Consider the following 23,454-nt stretch of genomic DNA (forward strand, 5'->3'; position numbering starts at 1 on the left):
CTCTCTACATCTTCAAGAGCAATGTCATGAAGTTCTTGAGATAGCATTTGATTCTGGTTACTCAGTGACTCCTACTAAGCTTCGAGCAGCATCAGTTAGAACTTTCTACTGATCAGAGGGTTCGGAGGTTTGCTAGTTATTTGAGATAACAGTATACCGAGGCATTTTATAAAGTAAGAACCTTTATGAAGTGGAATAAAAGAACCAACAGACATACATACATTTATAAACATACATTTTATCAGAAATTAAAAGAACATGCTTTAATAGTATAGTTATAATTAACATTTAAACATTTGTTACGCTGTGACACCAAGTGGAGATGGTCCAATAATTCCCAATGAAAAGAATTTATGTTCCAGCTACAACACGAGGCCGAATGTAAATCAGAACGACGCTACTAGAGAATATCCTCTGTGGCAATTTTAAATGGTGCATTTCGTTTGTTATAATGTTACACAATACCTCTCAGCATTTATTATCATTTTTTTGGCAGAAAGTGTATCAGAAAACTACCTTTCTAATCTAATAAAAAATCATAATTATATGTGATGGAAAATTCATGCATAAATTTCATGGTCGTGTCGGGGAATTTGGATGATGCCACTCACTGGATTGGATTTAGTATCTTGAGTGTAGTACACAGTGGTCATGGGACCATCACTGGTAACAATGTAACTCAAGAACTTGTTACCATCCTTGTTATACCTTTCCAAAAATGGCAATGAATGTGACACATGGTTTGTTTTGTAAGAGGTTTGTCAGTAATAATTCATAAACAACTGTTTTTGTAAACCTGTAGGAATTTCTGATTAAGTTAGTTAATAATGAAGCACCTCCTCCTCCTTGATTCCTTTTACTATTTACCTCTGGTCAGTTTTGTGTGGTTGGATGATGAGTACAGACCTATTGTGATGTAAAATCTGTAGTTCAGTTTTAACCCTCCATCGGGCACTAAACGGAGTTTTCCTCCGTGTATGTTTTATTATTAAAAATAGTACTACTTTTCTGATGTCGGCAGTCGTTTCCCGCAGTGTACTTCACGAGCATCTTTCGGGGAAACGAAACAATAGCCTCCCGCTTTTATTTATCAAAATGTGTCAGTATGAGGTCTACTTCCGTGCGTGACTGGACGATTCCTCCGTGAGCGCCCGATGGTGTGTTTGTAGTGCTTGGACGAAATCACCGTGAGCGCCTTATTGTGTTTAGTTTTTATGTTGTAATAATCCGTGTGCGCCTAAATGTGTGACCTGTGATGGTTTCTTTTTAAATTTTACTATATATTTTATTTGAATATTGTGAAATGGAGAATGAAGACGACGAGAGACTTGTTAGTACAGTACCAGTGTGCTAGGGAACATTTCAGTAATGATTATGGAGTGAACATCGTCGCTATAACAACCAGAAGGAAAATGTTTTGAAATTTTGTGCAGTGTGTAAAAAAATTTTTAGTAAAGAATAAATTTTTATTTCAGAGCAATAATTGACATTACAATTGTATAATATCTCAAGAATTGAAGTAAGTTGTTTTTGTAAGAAGTTAAAAACTAAGTTAATTTCCATACATATTTACAGAAGGTTAAACATTTTTACAATTAATTGCATTATTCCTTAAAATTAATCATGTTGTTATTATACAATAACATTTTTTAAGATTTTGAATTTCTTATTTGGAAAATTCATTACATAAGAGTGTAATTTTTATTAAATTTCTAAAAATGAATATATTACATTGTAATTAAATCAGTATGAATATTTAAACAAATAAAAACAGTTTAAACGATTATGATATCCATTATTCGCCAACCTGGAGGAAACCTCCGTGAGCGCCTGATGGTGTTTCTAATTTTAAGCGCCTGATGGAGGGTTAATAACTAGTGTCGTGTTTTATTTTTATTAAGTGGAGGTTTTAAAGTTAGTGTACATGGGTGTAACACACAACATGGTTGTTTTGATTACTGGCTTGTGCTTGTCACAACACTCTGATATGATTTGTTTATTATAAGCTAGACTGTAGTCATGTGTTGTAGGTTAGTTATTCACCTGAGAAAGAGATCAGCTTTCAGATCTCAAAATGCAGTGTTACACAATCTTCACCAGTGAAGATCTATCAATGGAGTTATCCCCTTACCCATATATATCAACATTGGGATCAGTGTTGTGCCATTCCTGGACATACTTTGGGTTACCCATATAATAACAGTGGCATCAGTTGTACACCCAGTTTAGGTTCTAATGAACAGGTATAAGATGGGAATTTACATCCATAGTGCATTATCAACCTGAAACTCACCCTGAGGTTCACTTTGGTGTATAGTAGAGAGTCGGTGGCCAGCTGGTGGAAGTGACGGTTGACCTTGGCACACTGACATAGTGAGGGTAGATCCAGAAATGAGAACACATAGTTTGTCGTCTCATCCTGTAGAAATAACTATAATGATGTTTCTGGTTTCTATGGAATGCTTAAAAACTTAGAACTATAAAAACTTCACAAACATTACTATTATTTTTCTATTTTCTCCATCAGTGGACAGATGTAATGACTGCCAACCTAGTATTATGCATGCCTTCAATACACTTATATATATATATATATATATATATATATATATATATATATATATATACATATAAGTGTGTTTGAACATGCATATTTTCTCATTATAGATATTGTGAATTCTTTCAATTTAAGATGATATTAAATACATATATTTTTAAACATTCAATTTGCTGGGTATTGTTAAGGTGTTGAACAAGCTTTTTTTTCTGTATTCTAGTTCCAGGTAAAAAAGTGGTGAACTTAGCTTCTGCATCTTCTAGCACTCACAATAAATATCTGAAGGGAATGTACTCAAGGCAGGCAAGAGAAGGATCCACTGTTAAGCTTGGTAATGGTCTCCACTACACCAGTCAACATTGCTGCTGCATCTTCTAGCTCTTGTAGTCAATATATGTGTCAGTGTACTCACCGGCAGGCAAGAGAAGGATCCACTGTTAAGCTTGGTAATGGTCTACACTGCACCAGTCAACATTGCTGCTGTATCTTCTAACTCTTGTAGTAAATATGTGTCAGTGTACTCACCGGCAGGCAAGAGAAGGATCCACTGTTAAGCTTGGTAATGGTCTCCACTACACCAGTCAACATTGCTGCTGCATCTTCTAGCTCTTGTAGTAAATATGTGTCAGTGTACTCACCGGCAGGCAAGAGAAGGATCCACTGTTAAGCTTGGTAATGGTCTCCACTACACCAGTCAACATTGCTGCTGCATCTTCTAGCTCTTGTAGTAAATATGTGTCAGTGTACTCACCGGCAGGCAAGAGAAGGATCCACTGTTAAGCTTGGTAATGGTCTACACTGCACCAGTCAACATTGCTGCTGTATCCTCTAACTCTTGTAGTAAATATGTGTTGACAGTGTACTCACCGGCAGGCAAGAGAAGGATCCACTGTTAACCTTGGTAATGGTCTCCACTGCACCAATCAACATTGCTGCTGTATCTTCTAATTCTCGTAGCAACTGTCTGTAATCACCGGCCAAAAACTGATTTAGTGTGTTCTCCAAATCCACCTGAAACCCAAAAAGTTTTCATTCCTTATATTATTTTTGTTTATTAAAAATCTTTGATTAAGTAAATGTTATAAAAAACATAATTTATCTTAAACAAAGTAATATACATATATTTGGAACTAATAATTCGACATATTCATGAACACATTATCACAACTATCGATACACAAGGAACTGACAGAAGACAAGTACCTTTGTAAAGATACAGCTAACTTTATACCCATTCCTACTGGTCACATTCACTTTAACCCCTTGAGGAAGCAATTAATATAGCCTCTATAGGACTGAATGTTTGAATTCATTTTAGCAAAAATGCATGGACATATTAAGATATTAATACAATGACTTTGGATACAGATAAATTATTCAGTTTTTCACGGCATTTTAGTCCATTTGGTTCCCCTACAAGTGTTTGTTGCTTTCTCTGAATAATTTTTTTAGTATATATTTACAAATTTTGTTAATAAGAAAAACAAAAATTCAAAAGTAATTCAATATTCTATTACATTTTTGTTTATCTGTTTTAATAATATTTTAATCAAAACAACAAAATGTTTTTTACATGGAAAACCAGTTTTTATTGAACTACTTCATTAAAATGTGTAATAACAAAACAATAAAAATTCAATTACTTTTTTTTCTTTTTGATGATTTTGTGACAAGCTCCTGAATGTTGTCTGGAAGATGAGATAAAACTGTTTGTTACACTCAACTGTTATTATTGAAATGATAGTTAAAATAAACAATTTACATTACATACAATGACCATTCATTTACTTTTTATAATTCACTTTTGTGCCAGCCTTTGAGTATCTTTGATATCTCAATATCACTGTCAAAGTATCTGTCTACTTCTGAAGTACGCAAATTGTCTGGATCTGTGAGGTAGCGGAAGAACTAAAAATTCATTCAACAACTATAAGGCAGTTGAACACTAAACACTGAGAACACGATACATAGAATGTAAGCAGAATATTGAAGTGACGAAAATTGAGCATATGGCAAAATGTAAACAATAACAAAACAAGATAGATGTGGTTCCAGTATGCAAACATAACAAATCTAAACGGAATGATTGCTCATACGGAAGCAGGAAGGCACAAAACTGCAATTTAGTGGAAAAACAAACAAATACGTAATTGTTAGCATCTAGAAAGAGCGCAACGAGTGTCGCTTGGTTAAGATTATTCAGTCCCACTCAGCTGTAACGAGTGTCGTTCGGGTAAGTTCTCCAATAGGTTGATGGTAACAAAAAAAAACTATGTAGCGTATTATATGCTTAGTTACTATCTACAATTATTTGATAAATAGCTATATTATTATTCCAATCTAGTTACTGTTACTATATTTACTCAGTAACTTACATGAGGTGGCACGGAATGTATGTTGAGATCCATAATCTTGCGGGTGAGATCGCCTGCCTCCTTATCCTTGGGGTCAAGTTCACCGCCCGGGGAAGGTATAGGGGTTGGCCTGCGGGTCCCCACTAGCAGCAACGCGTCTATCTCTGTGTAATAGTCTAGCCGAGAATGATCAAATTCCAACCTCAGCATCCTAAATACATTGTTATAATCACTGTATGTCAAGATCACCAAAAACTTTGACAGAATCACTTATGCAAATAGTTTAATAGTTACTTGCTTAACTGTAATACAATATTCACAGACATGGCCATAGAAGGGACACTTAAGGGAAAGAATATATTGAAGCAACTTACAGTAGGCTCCACTTAACAGCCTTTGTATCAACCTTTAGACGGATTAACCGACCCTTTCCGGGAAGACATGATTAGACTTGACTTCCATCGTGTCAACAACACAAGTTAAAGTCTAAAAGACAGATAAATCACTACAGGTCTCTGTGTTTTAAATGTGTTAGTGTCTTGCTACTGCCTTTTACAAATTGTAATTCTAGGAACTGTGAACCATGTCTGACGAGAGTGAGTAAGTGATTATTAGAGTACTACATTTCTTTATAAATATGAGGCGCACTGTTATAAAAAAGTGCAATTATGGATTATGATCACTGTTTTAAAAAAATGATAAATGTAGTTTGAGATTGTTATGTCTAAGGTGGCTGACGTAAATTGCGACCGGAGTAATAAGTCAAATCTAAGTTTTCTAATTCATACAAAGTAAAAACATTGCTTGCACAATTAAAACAAATATTCGATTTGAGGAGCAACTGAAGACTAAAGGAAAATCAGATTTATTCTGTGGTTTCCTTTTTACCACCATGATTGCCCATAAGACCAATGAACAATGCTCATCTTACAGCGAAATTTCATAGTGTGACATGCATCATCATTAAATTCAGTGTTTCCTATATAGAAATGAAGCTTCATGCAAGATATTAAGTATACAGATTAGTTTTTTCTCGAGATATTGTGTAGACTGACATACAGACAGACGGAAATAAATTTTCCGAGCCCCTTGAAAACCTGACTAACAGTAGCCAATCAACAATCTTAGAAAATTTCACTATAGATACGAGGGGTATTAGAAAAATAAGGTTCCCATCATTTTTTTAAATAGACAGCTCTATATTTCTACTTAGTGTTATACATCAATTTAAAACTTAAAAGTTAAGCTATTTTTCCACATAATCACCGTTTCTGTCCAAACACTTTTGTAGACGATGCTCCAACTTTTCTATCCGCATGTTGTAGAATTCTGCCGCCAATCCTTTGAGGAATCGAGTAACCTCTTCCTTGACTTCATCATCGGTACTGAAGCGTTGGCCACCCAAGTGTTCCTTTAATTTTGGGAATAAGTGATAATCACTTGGGGATAGGTCTGGGCTGTAGGGGGGGATGGGGCACAATAGTCCAGCCAAAATTTGTCAGCAGTTCTTGAGTTTAACGTGAGACATGAGGTCGAGCGTTGTCATGGAGAAGCCTCACACCACTGGACAATCTTCCTCTCCGGCGGTTCTGGATCGCGCGTCTCAGTTTTCTTAATGTGCCGCAATATCTGTCAGAGTTTACTGTTGTTCCATGAGGCAAAAAGTCGATCAAAAGCAGGCCCTTCCTGTCCCAAAAGACGAAACTGAAGGCCGTCCACTTCAGTTTTCATCGTGAATTTCCATGCGGCCTTCACTGAATTCTCTACATTATTTCCGAACGTGTTGAACAGATATGCAGCTCTTCCCATAAACTTCGATTATCTGACAATGAATTTCAATACGTGAAATCTGTTTTGCATTTAAAAAACGTATCACAGCACAAATTTCGCATCTGGCGGTAACAACGATAGGGAGCTCCATCTTCGAAGGCAGCTAGGCTGGCACTGTTGGACATAGCGAGGCGCGAGTGGTATGGATAGAGAGAGGGACAGCTGATGAGTAAGACAGTGTTGCCAGATTTCTCCCAACATATCGCATTCTGTCTCAGCGGCATAGGGAACCTTATTTTTCTAATACCCCTCGTAGAATGTCTCATCTGGATCTAAACCAGTTATAGAGAATTAAGAACTGAACATTTCAGTTAGTCCTTGCAATTATAACAATGAGTAGTGTAATCACTATGATATTGTTCTAATCAAAAAATATGAAACAGCTGTTCAAATCTTATTTATTACACCAAAGAGCAAAACAAATAAAGTGATAGACTGAACAAACTTCAAAAATAAATATGTACTTGTAATACCAATATCCACAGAGATAAAGATTGTTAGATAAGAAACTGCAGTTGGTATCGAATTAGAACAAAGAAAAAACCATTGGTTACAACTGACTTTGGATCAATTATATTTATATTTTAAAATATCAAAATTTACTATTTTCTTTAAAAAAATTATGACATAAATCTTTGAAATTTCTGTTTTATTGCACTGATTTACTACAGAAATTCTAAATTCCAAGATACTACGCACATCTACGTTTTTTTTTCTTACAAAATCGATGTTTTGACTTAAGTATTAACTGGATATATCTTAACGTTTGTGGTTAGTGATTTTTCTCTTGAGGACATTTACAAGGTTATTCAGATGTAAGTGACACATTGGTTTTTGCTGTACTCAGTGTAGGTTCAACTAAAAGGTATCACTTACAACATCCTTAAAAACAGACATTCGCACTCTCCATTATTAACTGTCTACATCCTTAAAAACGGATGCTAGCACTCTCTGACCTTAGCTCAAAAATGAACATAAGCATTATTTAACTGTAACTATAAACATACTTCAAAACAGGTTAGCACTCTCCATCCATAGCTTAAAAGCTAACAATAGCACTCTTAACTGTAACTATCTACATTCTTCAAAACAGACATTACACTTTTCACCTTCGACTCCCGACATTCCTATAAACGGAGATTAGCAGCCTCCAAACTAATTTTTCAAAGTATTTTAAAACAAAAATAAGCATTCTTCAATCTTAACTCTAAATACCCTCATTATTGGACAGTAGCACTACTCAATTCCAAGTTTCTACATTCTTAAAAATGAATAATGCCACCCTACAACAGTATCTCTAAATGTCTATAAAAACAGATACTACCGTTGACCTTATATGTTTGTATAAATGGACATAATCGCCCTCCAAACATATCTTTCAAAGTACCTAAAACAATTAACCATTCTTTAACCTTAACTTTCAATCTTTTTTAAAACACAAACAACAGCACAAGTGAATACTAAGACCAAAATAAACGGTTTGAATTGCGTGGCAGATATTTTTCATAGGAATCCACCCCCACTCCAAAAATAGGGTGATCTTAATAATATGACTTGATGACTTACCTTGTGGGAAAGTCAATGGCATTGATAGGTGGAGAGAAGATATGAGGCTTGTGGCCAACCAGCCTGGCTTCGCCCTCCCACAGCAGCCGCCACCGTATGGGTGCTGATGTGGTGGCGGCCCATATGCGCACCACAGAGCCAGGGTTGTACGTTTCATAGACGCTCACGCGGAATGGGTACACTGGCTCATCAAACGTCACATCTACAAAATTGTTGTCATTTTACAAAAAAAAACATTACTTGCATACAAAAACTACAATCAAGTTCATGATTGTGTATTGAAAGCAAATATACATTTGCATTGAACACATTGACTGACTAAGGTTAACACCATCCTGCTGCTATACTGTCTATACGTCTCATTCCGCTCTGTGCCGTGATTAATGTGAAAAGGTAAATAATATAATCGAACAGCAGAAATTTTTTTCAAGTTAAGTGCAATGTTTGTTTTAATGACATTAATTTTTATATTTCAAAATTTTACTTTGGTTAACAAGGGATCCAAAACATTACAATGACCGTAAAAGCTGTTTCTTTTCAGCTGCCCTCTAGAATACTAACATATTTTTTTTCAAAGAATAATGTTTTTTATTCATAGATGAGGTTGCCTCAGAAATCACTGGTTATTATAGTTTTTTGTAAAAACAGTATAACTATTATTACTTAAATATAATAATCATCACCATTATTTATCTATAATAATAATTTAATTGAATTCTGTAATAAAGAAGCCATATTGGTTGTATTTTGGTAGCTTCAACTAATCACAATACAAATTTGTCCCGCTCACTTTATAAGTGGATATTTATCACTGGCAGATTTAACATCTGTTAATCGATCTTATGATACCTCAGAGCAAGGTAGAATACTTTTATATTAAATATGTTAAGAATAGTGTTTCAATATACCCTGGAAACTTAGACAATAGTTAAGGTTATTTACATTTTTTTTTTCAGGAATAAATTTTAAACTTTTTGAACATTCGAAACTTTCCTAAAAGTATAAAAAGGCTTTGATTTTCTATAAGTGAAATATACGTTCGATAATAAATTTTAGTCCAGTTTATTTTCTAAATATTTATATTTAAATAATACATATTTTTAATTTTTGCTAAACTTAAAAAAAATAAAAATTTTACTCTTACTTTACAATATTAACATGAATGTTTCAATGAGAGATTTTTTTTATGTGTAGTCAAAAAATTGTTTTCCATTCCACCAAAATAAAGACCGCTATCTAACTCTTGTAAATCAGAAGGTTAAACTTGAAACATTCAATTATAACTTAGGAGTGGTTTTGGGGGTCATTTGAAAACAAACTTATATTTCCTTATAAACACCAAAGATTTCATCAGGCGACGGTCTTTGAAAGGCCTCGTCCAAAAAAAAATAATTTGGAATAGTATTGTACTTATTTACATTTAGTAGTATTTATAAGTTTTTTCTAATTGCTCCAAGCATCATATCTAATTATTGTACTGTGGAGATATGTATATGAATTAGTAGCCTCTATGTTGTTTTATATGAACCGTGGCACTAACTAGTTGGCTGACCAAAACCTATTACTCGAGGGGCTGTAAAACTTTAATTTCTATCTGTCAGTCTCTTCACACGATATATATCTCAAAATCAAACTGACCTATAGACAAAATTGTGCGTGAAGCTTCAGTTCAATGATACTACATGTCACTCCATAGGATTTGACTAAGCATTAGCGAATATTTGTACATTGGTCTTATGGGTAACCATGGTGGCAGCGAGTAAATAGGAGAATAAATAAATTTGTTAACAAACTCAGTACATTTATAAGAGATCTTAACATATGATCTATGAACACTAGTAGCCTAAGTATACTTACACATACATCATTTTATCATGACTTGGTGTGAAAACTTGTATTCATTAAACACCGATATGAAAAACCAATTTGATGAACAAAAATATGAATGTATCATGTGGCAAAGTATCTCGAGAGAGATTTCATCTGTAAACTTGAAATTTTGTATGAAACTTCATATCTACATAAACAAGAATGAATTCTATGATGGTGTATGCCCAACCATGGACTTTGGCTGCGTACTGGAGCCTATTATTTAGTAGGCCGACACAATTTCTTTTTTGTTTGCCGAGAGATGTAAAAATTTCTTTCCCGTATGACTGTCTGTCATTCTGTCCGTCAATAATGGAATTAACTATAAATTTGAAATTTTGCATTTAACCTTAGCAAAACCTGTTAAACGTGACACTTAGTGTGGCGTATTCCTACGTTGTAGTCTATATGTTTGGGAATTAATTATAATCAAATTACCTCAGCGCTTCTGACCAATGACACGAAATATTTATAGATTAAATTCTTAGAGAAATATCAGCTTTATTTCCATCTGTAAAACTATACCATACTGGAAAATGTGGCATAGTCTCTTTCAATGGATTCTACTTTAAGGAGAGATAATGGTTTAACATGACTCAAACAAGGGATTTAGGCACACAAAGCCAGCCAAGTGCTACAATACTTCCGTCTACAGAAGCCATAGCCTCGCACTTACCAACAGACTTGTGTTAGCACAATAGATTCTGAAAATTCTCAATCTGTGATTTTTCAGCACATCTACCCACAAAATCAAACTTTCGCTTCATTAATTAATAAATAACTTTACAGGATTACATCAGTATAGAATACATGTATTTAAAGTTGTAAAAAAATTTTTAAAAAAATTTTTTTACACTTACCAATAAAATCATGGCTAATTATTTTCCCATAGTTCTGAAGCATGAAATCTTGTCTTCTAGAGGGAGCTTCATTCCACCAGTTCCCGTAGGTACGCTGAAAACAAGTAGGGTTTAGCGGCTTTGTTTGATATAACGTTTATGTCTGCCTGTCAGAGTAACTTAGTGATATTACAATGTACGATGACATATTAAATTTTAATATCTGATATAACGTATATATTACAGCATTGGACTTGTTTGGGGAAATTTAATTCACTTATATAACAACTATTATAATCCCAACACTTTTCATGCATTGATTTCTATAATTAAATGGGAAATGCATGAAAAGAACTGAATATATCGAAAATCATAAATTGCGAATGATTGATTACACAGATAGATTACAATAATACTATCCACTATTGTCTTATGTATTTTACACAACTAACAAAATCAGTACAACACCAAAATACTAAGAACAGATTTATACTCATTATCTATAGAACATCAAGTATACTTTAAAAAGCAATCCTGCTTTGATTAACAATTTGCTAGATATTAACCCTTCGATCGATATAGATGAGTATACTTGCAAGCAGAGCACTTGCCATAATTGCTACTGTAGAGTATTCTAGCACCGCCACTATCAGCACTCTGCAAAAGTCACGTGAGCTATCTTGCCGTGCCAATCAGCTATCTGATGTGTTTTAACTGGCCTTGAGTCGGAGGAAGACAGTTAAAACACTGGTGTGATGTGGGGGAGGGGCTGATAGGAGTGGGAGGGATTGATGGGAAAAGAACAAGATGTAAATCCTTGTACATGCGTGAAGAGTTGCAATGTCGCTTCATGTGTTATTCCATGTTTTTCAGAATAACATGAACTAAAACGTTTCTAGGACTGTATTCTAAAATTGTTTTATAGTAAAACAACTGTGGAATAAACTGTATTTTTTTATACCCTGAACAAAATAGGCCAATACAGTTGCAAAAAATTTATTTGTGAATTTTAATACAATACATAATTTTATTAACAAAAGCAACAAAACAGTTGCGAGGGGGGTATCCAAAAGTTCCCGGAATAGCTCTGCCGTAGGCGGAGCTTGCATAGTACAAATTCTCGCCGCTTGGCTCTTTTAGCGCTGCTCTTTGCCACCTGTGAGTTGACCTGGCGTGTTCTATCCCCCATGCAGTAATAGTTTTTGCTAGTGCTGTTTTGTGATTGTGCCGTTTTTTCGATGGCAAGTTTGAGTGATCAGCGTGCAGCTGTAAAATTTAGTTTTCTGCTTGGCAAAAACGCTGCTGAAACAGTTGAAATGTTGAAGACGACGCTATGTCAGAATATGTTATTACGACAAAGATGCTGGAGAATGTTCTATACAACTGGACAAGGCGAGTTCAGAAGAATTAAATAAAAGAATTTCATAAGGAGATATAACAGTTTCAATAAATTATATTATAAATTTCATAACAGTTTTTCTACCATCACACACGCGGGCAAACCATACATTGTCATCTGTCTATCTATGAAAAATTGTAACTGGAAACGAAAATTCTTCAAATTTATGGAGCTTGCGAATGACTGCTTCAAGTTTTCAGTCTTATTTTCCATAGACTCTGACGAAACACTAAAATTTCTAAGACACAACTACCTGAATGAGATAGATCTTGTAAAGTCCTATTACAGTTCCCAAGCAATGCCTACCTACATCGAACTAGACTTTACACAGGTGACCAAAAATTAAAAAAGTCATTCGATAAGATCCTGGACAAACAACACCAAAATCAGAGAAAAATAGCAAACCTAGCAGTGAATAATAATTCTAAAGTCTTCAATACCTGGAAAACTAAAGCTTCTCATGTTATGACCCGAGGTCAAAGTGGAAAATATAATTCAAACTCAGATTTTATTTCATCCGCAATGGTGGAACAAAAGGAATTGTGGAGAATGAAAGAAGAACTCATTCTTAACAATTTCTCTCATCTCTACCAGGAATACAATCTAGGCCAAAAGGACAAAATTACTCAAGAAACAAAAAATATTCTGACCAGCTCAAAAGAAAACTATGCCCTTCTTGACCTGGAAAGTGGAATGTTCCTCACTGGAAACCCTGATAAGAATTATCAATGCGGTTTTGATGGGACACACTTCATACAATTAGTAAAACATGAAAACGCTAAATATTATGCTGCCCCTAACACCTCAATCTCTAACAATATTATTCTGGTATCCGACAACACACAATTAATGAACGACTTAAGATTATACAACAGCGTAAAGGATGTAAAAATTGAGAAAACCTCTTCCATTGAGACTAATTTTAACCTAGTACAGGGTGTGCCAGGATGTGGCAAGACATCCTTTGTTCTAGAGAATTTTAAATAAGGTGACAGTTCTGAACCCAACCAAAAAGGGAGCTGCAGACTTCATAGATCGCCTAAAAAAACAAAAACCTAAACTCCGAGACTACCCAAAGAATTACTGTAGAACAATTCAATCCCTACTTATCAACTCCACTAACTACTTTAAAGAAGGAGGAGTTTATAAAAGATTGATTGTAGATGAAGGGCTCACGCTACATGCAGGGGAAATATTGTTTGCTGTTAAACTTTCAAAGGCTAAAGAAGTCTTGTTGATTGGTGACATAAATCGAATTCCTTACATCAACAGAATTAAGAACTGCAAAACAAAATTCGAGGACATCACTAAAATATCAAAAACCTCTCAACAACTAAACCATTCATTTAGGTGTTCACTGACCACTGCCTGCATTCTCTCCAAATACTACACCAAAGGGATGACGACAAGCAATCATGTTAAGAGAGAACTTGTTAAGCTCTCCCTTGATAACATCGATCGTTTGTCTACTCAGAAGAATGACATAAAACTGTTGGTTTTCAAACAAGACGAAAAGCTAAAACTTGCAAAATTGGGCCATGATGTGTCAACTATACATGAATACCAGGGTAAACAAGCACCTCATGTTGTAGTTGCAAGGTTATCAACTTGCAATGAAGAGATCTACAACTCACTCTCACACTGCCTTGTCGCAATTTCACGACATACCAAGTCCTTTACGTATATTGCTCCATCTCAAGAAGACATACTCACAAAATGGATCCGTTATAGTCAGCAGTATTCCGACTCAGATCTTTTAAACCATTATAAGAAACCTGAGTTAAACGTACTGAGGGAATCAAACAAACCCAATCCAAAAATACACTTCTACAACCATTGACATCGAGGGAATCAGACAAACCCTGTCCAATAAACTTTAACCCTTCTTCACAACTATTGACATCGAGGGAATCAGACAAACCCTGTCCAAAAAACTGTAACCCTTCTTCACAACCATTGACATCGAGACAAACCCTGTCCAAAAAACTGTAACCCTTCTTCACAACTATTGACATCGAGGGAATCAGACAAACCCTGTCCAAAAAAACTGTGACCAAAAAACTGCAATCCTTCTCCACAACAAGGATTAAAAGTATCTACTTCCAGTTGGTCTTTATTTTTATTTACAACAATCAATGCGGTATCATCAGCAAACTGTTTATGTAGGTAGCAGTGTTTTTCACCTTTCTCTCAGAATTTATAACCTTCCACAAAGCCTCGGATTTGTTTTCAGCCTGTTCTATAACTCAACATTTTGCTTTTTCCTCAGGTATATAAGTTTAAGGTCATAATTTATACGAAGAATTAAACAAATGAGCAACATAAAAACAGCCATGACAGCATACTATTCACTTTTCGAATCACACATGAGGTATGGGATGATAGTCTGGGGAGGAACTAGTGCCACACTCCTTCAAAGAGTCTTGATAATACAGAAAAGGGCTGAAAGGACACTTAAGGGCCTGAGTGTACGGGATACTTGCAGAGACACCTTCAAGGAACTCAAAATACTGACTGTAGCATCACTCTACATCCTTGAAACTATCCTCTACACCGTGAATTCTGGCCAAGCCAGATTGGGAGACCAGCACAACTACAACACAAGACACAGGCACAACTTCACACTTAATATACACCACCTCAGCCTCTTCGAAAAAAAGCCGTCCTACCGAGGCGCTGTCTTCTACAACTGTCTGCCTGAAGAATTGAAGAAGCTACCAGTGAGAAACCTGAAGACATCACTGACGCAGTGGCTGCTGGACAGACCCTTCTACACCCTGCAAGAATTTCTAAACTGGAGGACTTAGAAGAAATAACAACCTATGTCATTTGCTAAATGCTTTTTATTATATATATTAATTTATTTTATTGTATCTTGACGCAATACTGTACTCTATGTACATGTAAATAAAGATGATTTGATTTGACTTGACTTGACTTGACTATGGGGAAAACCCTAGTGTGCAAATGGTTTTCTCGGTTTCAAAATGGTGACATGTCTATTCAGGACATACCTCGTTCTGGACGACCATCGACTTCCCGAACAGACGAAAATCTTGTGAAAGTGAAAGAAATTGTGCTTGCAGACCAACAACAGACTATCGAGCAAATATCAGAGGCTAGTGGGCTGTCATGGAGCTCAGTTCAACGGATTTTAACTGAAGACTTGGACATGAAAAGGGTTGCCGCCAAGTTTGTACCTCGTGCTCTCACTGACTTTCAAAAGGAACGTCGAATTGATGCCTGCCGTGATTTGAAGCAGCAACTTGAAGCCGATCCAGATTTCTTGTCAAAAATAATTACAGGTGACAAATCTTGGTGCTATGGGTATGACCCAAAAACCAAACAACAATCCAGCCAATGGAAGACGGCATCATCACCCAGACCAAAAAAATGCCATCAAGTCAGATCATATGGTATTAGGGAATGAAAATCACAAATAATTTTTTAATAACTGAAATTAAAATGTCATTTTGTTGTTATATTTGTGACCAAATTTGAATAAATTACCTAGGCTATGAGCTACTAAAATAATGTTCATACAAATCTAGGTTTTCTAGTATTTTCATAGATGATTTAGTATGGTAATGAAACATAATAAATAATCGATAAAGTTAGTTGGAACACTACCTTCTTCAGAGAAAAATTCCTTCATATTACAGTACTTATGCAGGTGGGTCTATTACCTAAAGTTTGGGTAGAGTACACAACAAGCAGACCCGGTATTTTATCAATATTGACAAATGATATTACTTAACCCTGGAACTGGTGGTCATATTTCTCTCAGTGGCGGAGTGTTTTTAGTAGTTTGTACATTGCCTTATATTTATTTTATTATTATATGTTTACTATATAGTACCTATGTCATATTATATAATTTGTTTATTCACCATTGTTCAAGGAACATTTTCACATAATATAATTGTTTTTTAATTATTATTACTCTACCACTTCATGGAAAAAATTTTCTTACAAAAAAGAAAAGTTGGTTCAAAGTTTTTTGTTTGTAAAATTGCTGTTCTTAGTGATATGCAAAATCCAAAATATAAAAAAAGAAAGAGCATTTAATTCCGAGTAAAAATAAAACAAAACATAGTTTATAAGGTATTTATTTTTACATGAGGTAAATGATACAAAAATCATACACTGACATTCGAAATTGCTACTTACCAACAAAAGTAAGAACTTGGAATTGCACAATCTTGTTACAACTATTAGTTCATATTAATTTTATCTATCAATATTGGGTAACAAACTGTACTGAAGCACAAAAAACTATTTACAAAAAATTATTTACACAAGTATTATAATTTATGAAACACAAAAACCCTTCAGCCGTTATCTTCATTACGGGTCTCCTCTTAGCACTACGCTTATCTGGCTTCCAGAAGTGCTCTAATTTGTGGTAACAGTTCTGATGCCACTGGGCACCAATAAGTTGATTTCTTCCCTATATTTGCATCCAAGCACACTACACATAGTCTGTTGTTTTCATTGGACAGCTTAGCAAGGGAGTGAGCAGAATCACCAGCAGGGCCTGGGGTGGGGTCTGGCAGAGGCAATGTATTTTGTTCTTCTATCAAGCTTTTTACAGTACTACACATAAAGTTTAGCCTATTCATGGGCTTGTCAGTGTTATTTTGATACAAAACATATGCGTCAAACAAAGGCATATCAGTTAGATTGTAAAAAATATTTTTCTAAAATTTTTTTGTTGGACGGTCACAAGTTGCGTGATAAATACACTTATCTTTGTTGTCTACGCCCCATGTACCAATTATATTTATCAATAAAAACTGGTTTCAGACCTTCCTTACCACTAGGGCTTCGTACAATTTTGTCCTCTGCATGGCAACCGGTAGTTAGATAGTAAACAGGTTTCGAACATAGATGCTTTCTCTGGGCTGTAACTTTTTCGTGGTTAAAGTTGGCGGTAAGCCCTTAGATCTTTTATTTATAGTTCCAGTTAGATGTCTCCTTCTCTAATAATTTTTGGGCCAAAGGTATTTTAGTGTACCAATTGTCGGTGAACAGATATCCCTTGTCCAGAAACTGAGATTTGTTTAGTAATTCTAAAATAACTTTCTGAGTGAAAGGAGAGTCACCATCCGATAAAACATCTTTGACATCGTACAACTCAACATGAAGAACATAAGATGTCTTGCTATCGCATACTTCAAACTTTTTTATTCCAAAACGGGCATGTCTCTTATTTGGCATACATTGTATAAATGTGCATCGATTTTTCATCCCTATCATTGATTTATCTATGCAAATTTGTTGGTCCGGAATAAAATGCTTGAGGAAGGCTACATTCATTGCATCATAAAATGACCGCACTTTGTGCCAAGGATCATAGCCTGGAGTGTTTTTTTCAGCAGCTGGTCCAGAATCTAGAACATTGACCAATTGAGCTGGAATTTTCTTATTCCAAGTGTAGAAGCTCTTACTTTGAATTCAATATCTTACATTTTCTGGTGGAGTAATAAAATTATATTCCAATTGAGGTTATTAGATTGTTGATTTCTAGCAGTAAGCCTAGGTCTTGGTACGGCTGTACTAGGACCAGCAACATGGTCTGCTGTAGGTAGGCCTAACAGGTCAAATTGTTCATTTTGGCTTACCATTTCATCTGTGTCAGAGTCGAAATTTTTGGAAATTTCTTGTAGATCAGGAACATACTCTTCATCAATTCCTGAAGGGAAGTCAAACAGTGAAGAATCGTCATCACTATGTTCTGATTAAATGTCTAAATCGAAATCCTCATCGCTGCTTATTTTATGATCAACTAGTTCTTGAATGTCACTTGAACGATCGTGGAAATTACGATCCATTAAGTAAACACTCACAAAAAACTTACTATTATTGAGTCATACACACAACCATCATTACAACAAACTCAAACAAACAATAAACCAGACAGAACACCATGTAGCTGACGAAATAACAATAACAATAGCCGAATGAACCAGTTGACTCATCGCGCTGAGCATGCAGGAGAATGTAAACAAACAGTTCAGAGATTATAAAACGTATGGACATGTAACGTAACGATAAAATCAAAAACAGTCAACTTTAGTATCAGTTACTTTATTACTGTATTCTGCTTATCCTCCTGAAAAAAATATTTATGGTTTTAGGGGATGGAAATTACAAATAACTTTGTTTTTTAATAACTGAAATGTAAATGTCAATTTGTGGTTATATTTGTGTACTATGCTTCTTTTCAGTGTTATCTTCTCTCAAGAGCTTTCTAAGTGTTATCAGTGGTCAGAACTCCGAGTTAAACTCAATCAACCACATGTGCAATACCCCACAATGTCTCTTCAATAACAATGACATCTATTAAGCAATTGCGGTGCATTACCACTAATACTGGCCGAAGGCACTTGTGTCAGCTTAATAGGTGCTGTTATATTTAGGTCTAAATTGACAAATATGTGTTATTTGGGTCAAACTAGTCTGATTTCAGCATTAATGTTATTTTGTGTATCAAAGATGACATAATAGCTGACAGCAGCAACCAATATGAGGTTGACTTACGATCATAATACGACCATGTAACGCTCATAGAACAATTAAATATTACTTTGTGCGAAAAAATTAGGGGTACGGTCCAATAAGCGGACCCGGTTTTTTATATCGAAGAATATAATCATCGATACCTAATATTCGATACCTAATATTCGCATATCGAATCATAGACTATCAACCGATATAAAAGTAGTAACAATCATATGTTTTAAATTAAAATGTGAATTTAATTATGTAACAAATAATAAATGAACATCAAAATCAGGGAAACTCATAACTTTAACTAAATGAAACAGAACGAGAACAATCAAACAGCAAAACCATAAATAATAAAGAAATGATAACAAACATTGGGAATAGAAAATAAATTAGAACAAAAAAAATAACTTTAACTAAATGAAACAGAACGAGAACAATCAAACAACAAAACCATAAATAATAAAGAAATGATAACAAACATTGGGAATAGAATATAAATTAGAACAAAAAAAATAATTAGAATAGGAAACTGAAATTTGTCGAACTATCTACATGTCTTCGCCTGGGTAGCAATTTTTTACAGCTTTTAAGAAATGGTTGAATGAGTCCTCTTCAGAAAACCGTACCTCTCTTCTATATAAATATTCACAGAGGTGATCTGCAAGAAGGTCGGCTGCTATACCAGTTCTTAAACTACGTTTTACGGCTCTCCACGAACTTTCAATTGTCTGAGTGTTGGCACCAGTTGCTGGGTTTAAAAAGTTTTCACTATGGTTCACAGTAAAATGGACAAAACCACAATCACTTAGTCCAAAATATGCTTTCCACATATCTGTAACTATGGTTGTTCCAGGTTGCACGTGTTTTAGTACGAGAGGAATGAGAGTTTTTGCATCTCGTTTGTTTTCAGGACAAATCTCTATCCTATATCTACCCCCACGTTTCTGTCCTTCCGGTATAGTTTCTATTAAACCTAGAATCCAGGTTCCTTCTACCAACCTCCCTTTGTTATTTTTGCGTTTACCAATTTTACATTCGTCAATTTCCACCACCACTCCAGGACCTCCAAGCTTTTCTTCCCTATTAAACTTATCATCTATCCAAACAAAACACACTTCCCTGCAAAACGACAGCCAGTCAGATATCGTACTTCTAGATGGAGTGTGTAAATCAGAACTACACTCAAGAATTAAAAAAATCGTAATTTGTCTGATTTCTGGAAAAAAAGTACATTAAAGTCACAATATTGCGCAGTCCGAACTTTGACCCTTCAAAAAAAGTATTCTTCAGTGCGTTTTTACTAAAGTTGTGTCCACCATTACCTTCTTTCTTGCATCTGAATACGACCATGTTTGCACCTCTGACAGTTACATTCGTTACCTTTCCACAAATATCACATACTGGATTATTAGGTACTAACCCAACATTCTGAAGCCATAAAAAACATGTTTTATCGTCTTTCAAAGCGATTTCGTGAAGCTTCCTAAGATTGACAGCCATTTTTAATACACAATGTTACTTATGTGAAATTTAAAATATTACCTTAATTGTATTATTTGAAAGTGTTTACAGCTGTTCATATAGATTATTTAAGTTAATTGTTAAAAATAATTAATCAGTATCGATTGATTATATCGATGGTTATGATTAAGTAATATCGTTTGCCAATTTCGATATAAAAAACCGGGTCCGCTTATTGGACCGTACCCAAAATTAGTTCCAATTTTAATGTTCTATAACTTTGTTATTTGTCATTTCCACCCACTGAGACCTTATAGTGTTTTGTTCATGCCTGTAGCAATAGACTAATAACACAAAACTCTTATTTTGCCACTCCGGCAGTTTGGTTTACAATTACTGAGGACTACAAATATGTATCGAATGATATTCTAGTATTCTATATACAAATGTGTATTGATGATGATTAAACTAATCAATATAAAAAACCCATGTCCACTTATAATACTCTCCCCCAAAGCAATCTATTGTTCCATTACTAATAGGATATGCTGAGATAGGTAGCTAGATTAACCATTTTTACAGATTTCAAAACGTTATCCCACAAAATGTGCTACTATATAAGATATACTAGGCTATATAAGATAACATAACCTACTGAGGTAAGAAAATTCAATTTACAAACAAAATATTCATATTCCAGATCTGACCTCAACTCACCATCACAAATGCTTGTGGGAAATCTCCATAATCAGGGAATTTACTTGGTTTTCCAGCTATATTATACGCTGTATATGAAATACTAATATCACTTCCATACTGAGAGCTAAAATCTACTACATCTTGAACAAACTGTTCAATGAAAGTTATTTCTGAATCTTCTTCATCTTCTTGTAAGGAATTCTCAATCATTGACAATCTGACGTCAGCCATTATTTATACGGCTTGAATACTTTTTCAATTTCTACTTCTTTAATTGATTGATTACACTAATGATAATTACTCAAACAACATTTTGTCACTCCAAAACGACGGTCGACAACCACCTCTGCATTCTGCAACAAACACCTCTAACCTACGGATAAACACAGGAACGATAAAAGTGAAACACTGAATTTGAAACGTCTGAAAATGAAACAAACAACGATTTGTCGATTGTTCCGAACAATCGACTCGCTCGATTACTTTTCACCACTGCTGGTTTGTGAGTTGTTTATTCGCTGTTTCCGATTTTCACTCAACGGTCAACACTAGTTATCCAGTTGTTTCACTCCTCATTTGTTAACAGACAGCTGTTTTTTTTTTTAACTAATTAGAAGCTGGAACGCAGACTTAGCAACTTAAGGAAGGCGTGGCAGAGAAATTGTACCAGCGTATGCCAAGACGCTCCAACTTAACTATCTACAGAATTTCTCGACAACGATTTCATTTGTAGACTTTAAACTTTGCTTGACACTTCATTTCTATACAGCCATGAATTATTTCGATGAAAATGTATGTGTATCCATGAGATTTGGCTAAGCGTCATCAAAGTCTGATATAGTATCGCTGAGTATAATATCATATTTTATCTTCTCTCTGTTTGAAGGCTGTAAAAACTACTTTCTGTATTGTTTTCAGTCTGTTTGCAGGATATCTTGAGAATAATATGAGCTATATACTTTAAATTTCGCATGCAATTCCAGCGGAGCCTGTACGCAGCACGTGGCGTAGCGCAATCCTGTCTCGTTGTACATTGATCGAAATAATTCATGAACGAAATTACTCCGTAGCGCTTCGGGTAGGTTTTTATTATTACTCGATTATTCAACTGAGTAAAACAATAGTGAATTTGGAAAACAATCGATATATCGCTCGATTGCCTTTGCAACCGATTACACTAACCACCAATTAACGGAATGATGCCACTTTAGCATTAGAATACCTTTCCTTCGGTACGAGTTTTTCCACCATATATTTATAGTGGAAAATATAAAAAAAGGTAGTGCGTTAAAAAGATACCTGTCCTCATACGCTTGCCATAATCATTCACTTTTGGGCTATTTAAATTAAAATGTATAGTCTGTTCACTATTTTTATAATTCTATAATTGACATGAATCTGTATTATAACTGACAGAAATGTTACAATAGTTCACGTTGACTGCCGTAGAAGCCAAAAAGGTAGAGTTGTTTTCAAGGTTTCGTCACTACTACACACTATATACCAATACCTCTGCGTGTCGATTTCCATCTCCTTCCTTTTGTTGGAGTTGGTTGCTTATGCATGGTCTCCCTCTATGATCCTATTGCCCTTTGCTCAGAGAAGGCGATTCGTGAGAAACAACAAATGACCCTTGTATTAATGCCGTAGAGTCTTGTGGAACTTTAGGACAAAGCTCTTCTAAAAGCTGTCACAAACCACTCGTCCATCACAATCAAGACGATGCGCCCTCTGCTCATATTAGTAGCTTTTTGCCTAAACAAACCTACACATCACACATTCAGGATATCGTCTTGGTTTTTCCACTCAATAACTGTGAACTTCCTCTCCTCGAAAGAAATAGGGATCATGTTATAAGCTGATTGTAACTCGATATTAGGAACAAATTTAAATTTTATGGACTAAGGCAATAACTGTTGGCAGGGGCAAGCACCTAACAAGAGGACTTTATGTATTATTTTGGAACAGTCATTAACCATTCTTTAAATACTTTTACTCTTACTAATAAATAACTTGTGGACTATGTATAATTGCTTTCTGCAACTCCGGATATTAGTTTGGAAGTTTCGGAATTCACGAATTAAAAATCTTCCTGGGACATGGGTCTTAATCGAGTTTCGAAAGGTCTGAAATCTCATGTAAGGTTGAAAAACAAGTTGGGTGGCATGACTGAAACTAACGAGATTTGGAAACTTGAGTTAAGTATGCACCAAAAGCAATTTTAATATTCTTGTATCTTTCAGACGATATTGTGGCCAATCGGCACGTCTGTGCATAACTATTTTAACACGGACTATATTTATAATTTTGGGGTAAAACTTTAAAACTGCAATAATAAAGACTTCAAGCTGGGTAATTTGATCAGTG

The 23,454-nt window shown here is 35.0% G+C and overlaps 1 protein-coding gene across 1 annotated transcript in view; it reads right to left on the bottom strand.

Moving 5' to 3' along the window:
- The window catches only part of LOC124365813 (F-box/LRR-repeat protein 4-like), a 32,906-nt gene extending 11,448 nt beyond the window's left edge, over positions 1 to 21,458 (bottom strand). Inside the window, exons 1-6 of the mRNA XM_046821850.1 lie at positions 21,106 to 21,458; positions 11,037 to 11,130; positions 8,308 to 8,509; positions 4,933 to 5,122; positions 3,425 to 3,568; positions 2,294 to 2,419 (exon numbers count right to left, since the gene is read on the bottom strand). Of these exons, the coding sequence (XP_046677806.1) occupies positions 2,294 to 2,419; positions 3,425 to 3,568; positions 4,933 to 5,122; positions 8,308 to 8,509; positions 11,037 to 11,130; positions 21,106 to 21,318 (969 nt within the window). The 5' untranslated portion in view covers positions 21,319 to 21,458. The remainder of the gene's footprint in view (positions 1 to 2,293; positions 2,420 to 3,424; positions 3,569 to 4,932; positions 5,123 to 8,307; positions 8,510 to 11,036; positions 11,131 to 21,105) is intronic.
- Positions 21,459 to 23,454: the final 1,996 nt, after the last annotated feature.

The sequence above is a fragment of the Homalodisca vitripennis genome, chromosome 7 (genome assembly GCF_021130785.1).
Source record: "Homalodisca vitripennis isolate AUS2020 chromosome 7, UT_GWSS_2.1, whole genome shotgun sequence".
Taxonomy (NCBI): Eukaryota; Metazoa; Arthropoda; class Insecta; order Hemiptera; family Cicadellidae; genus Homalodisca; species Homalodisca vitripennis.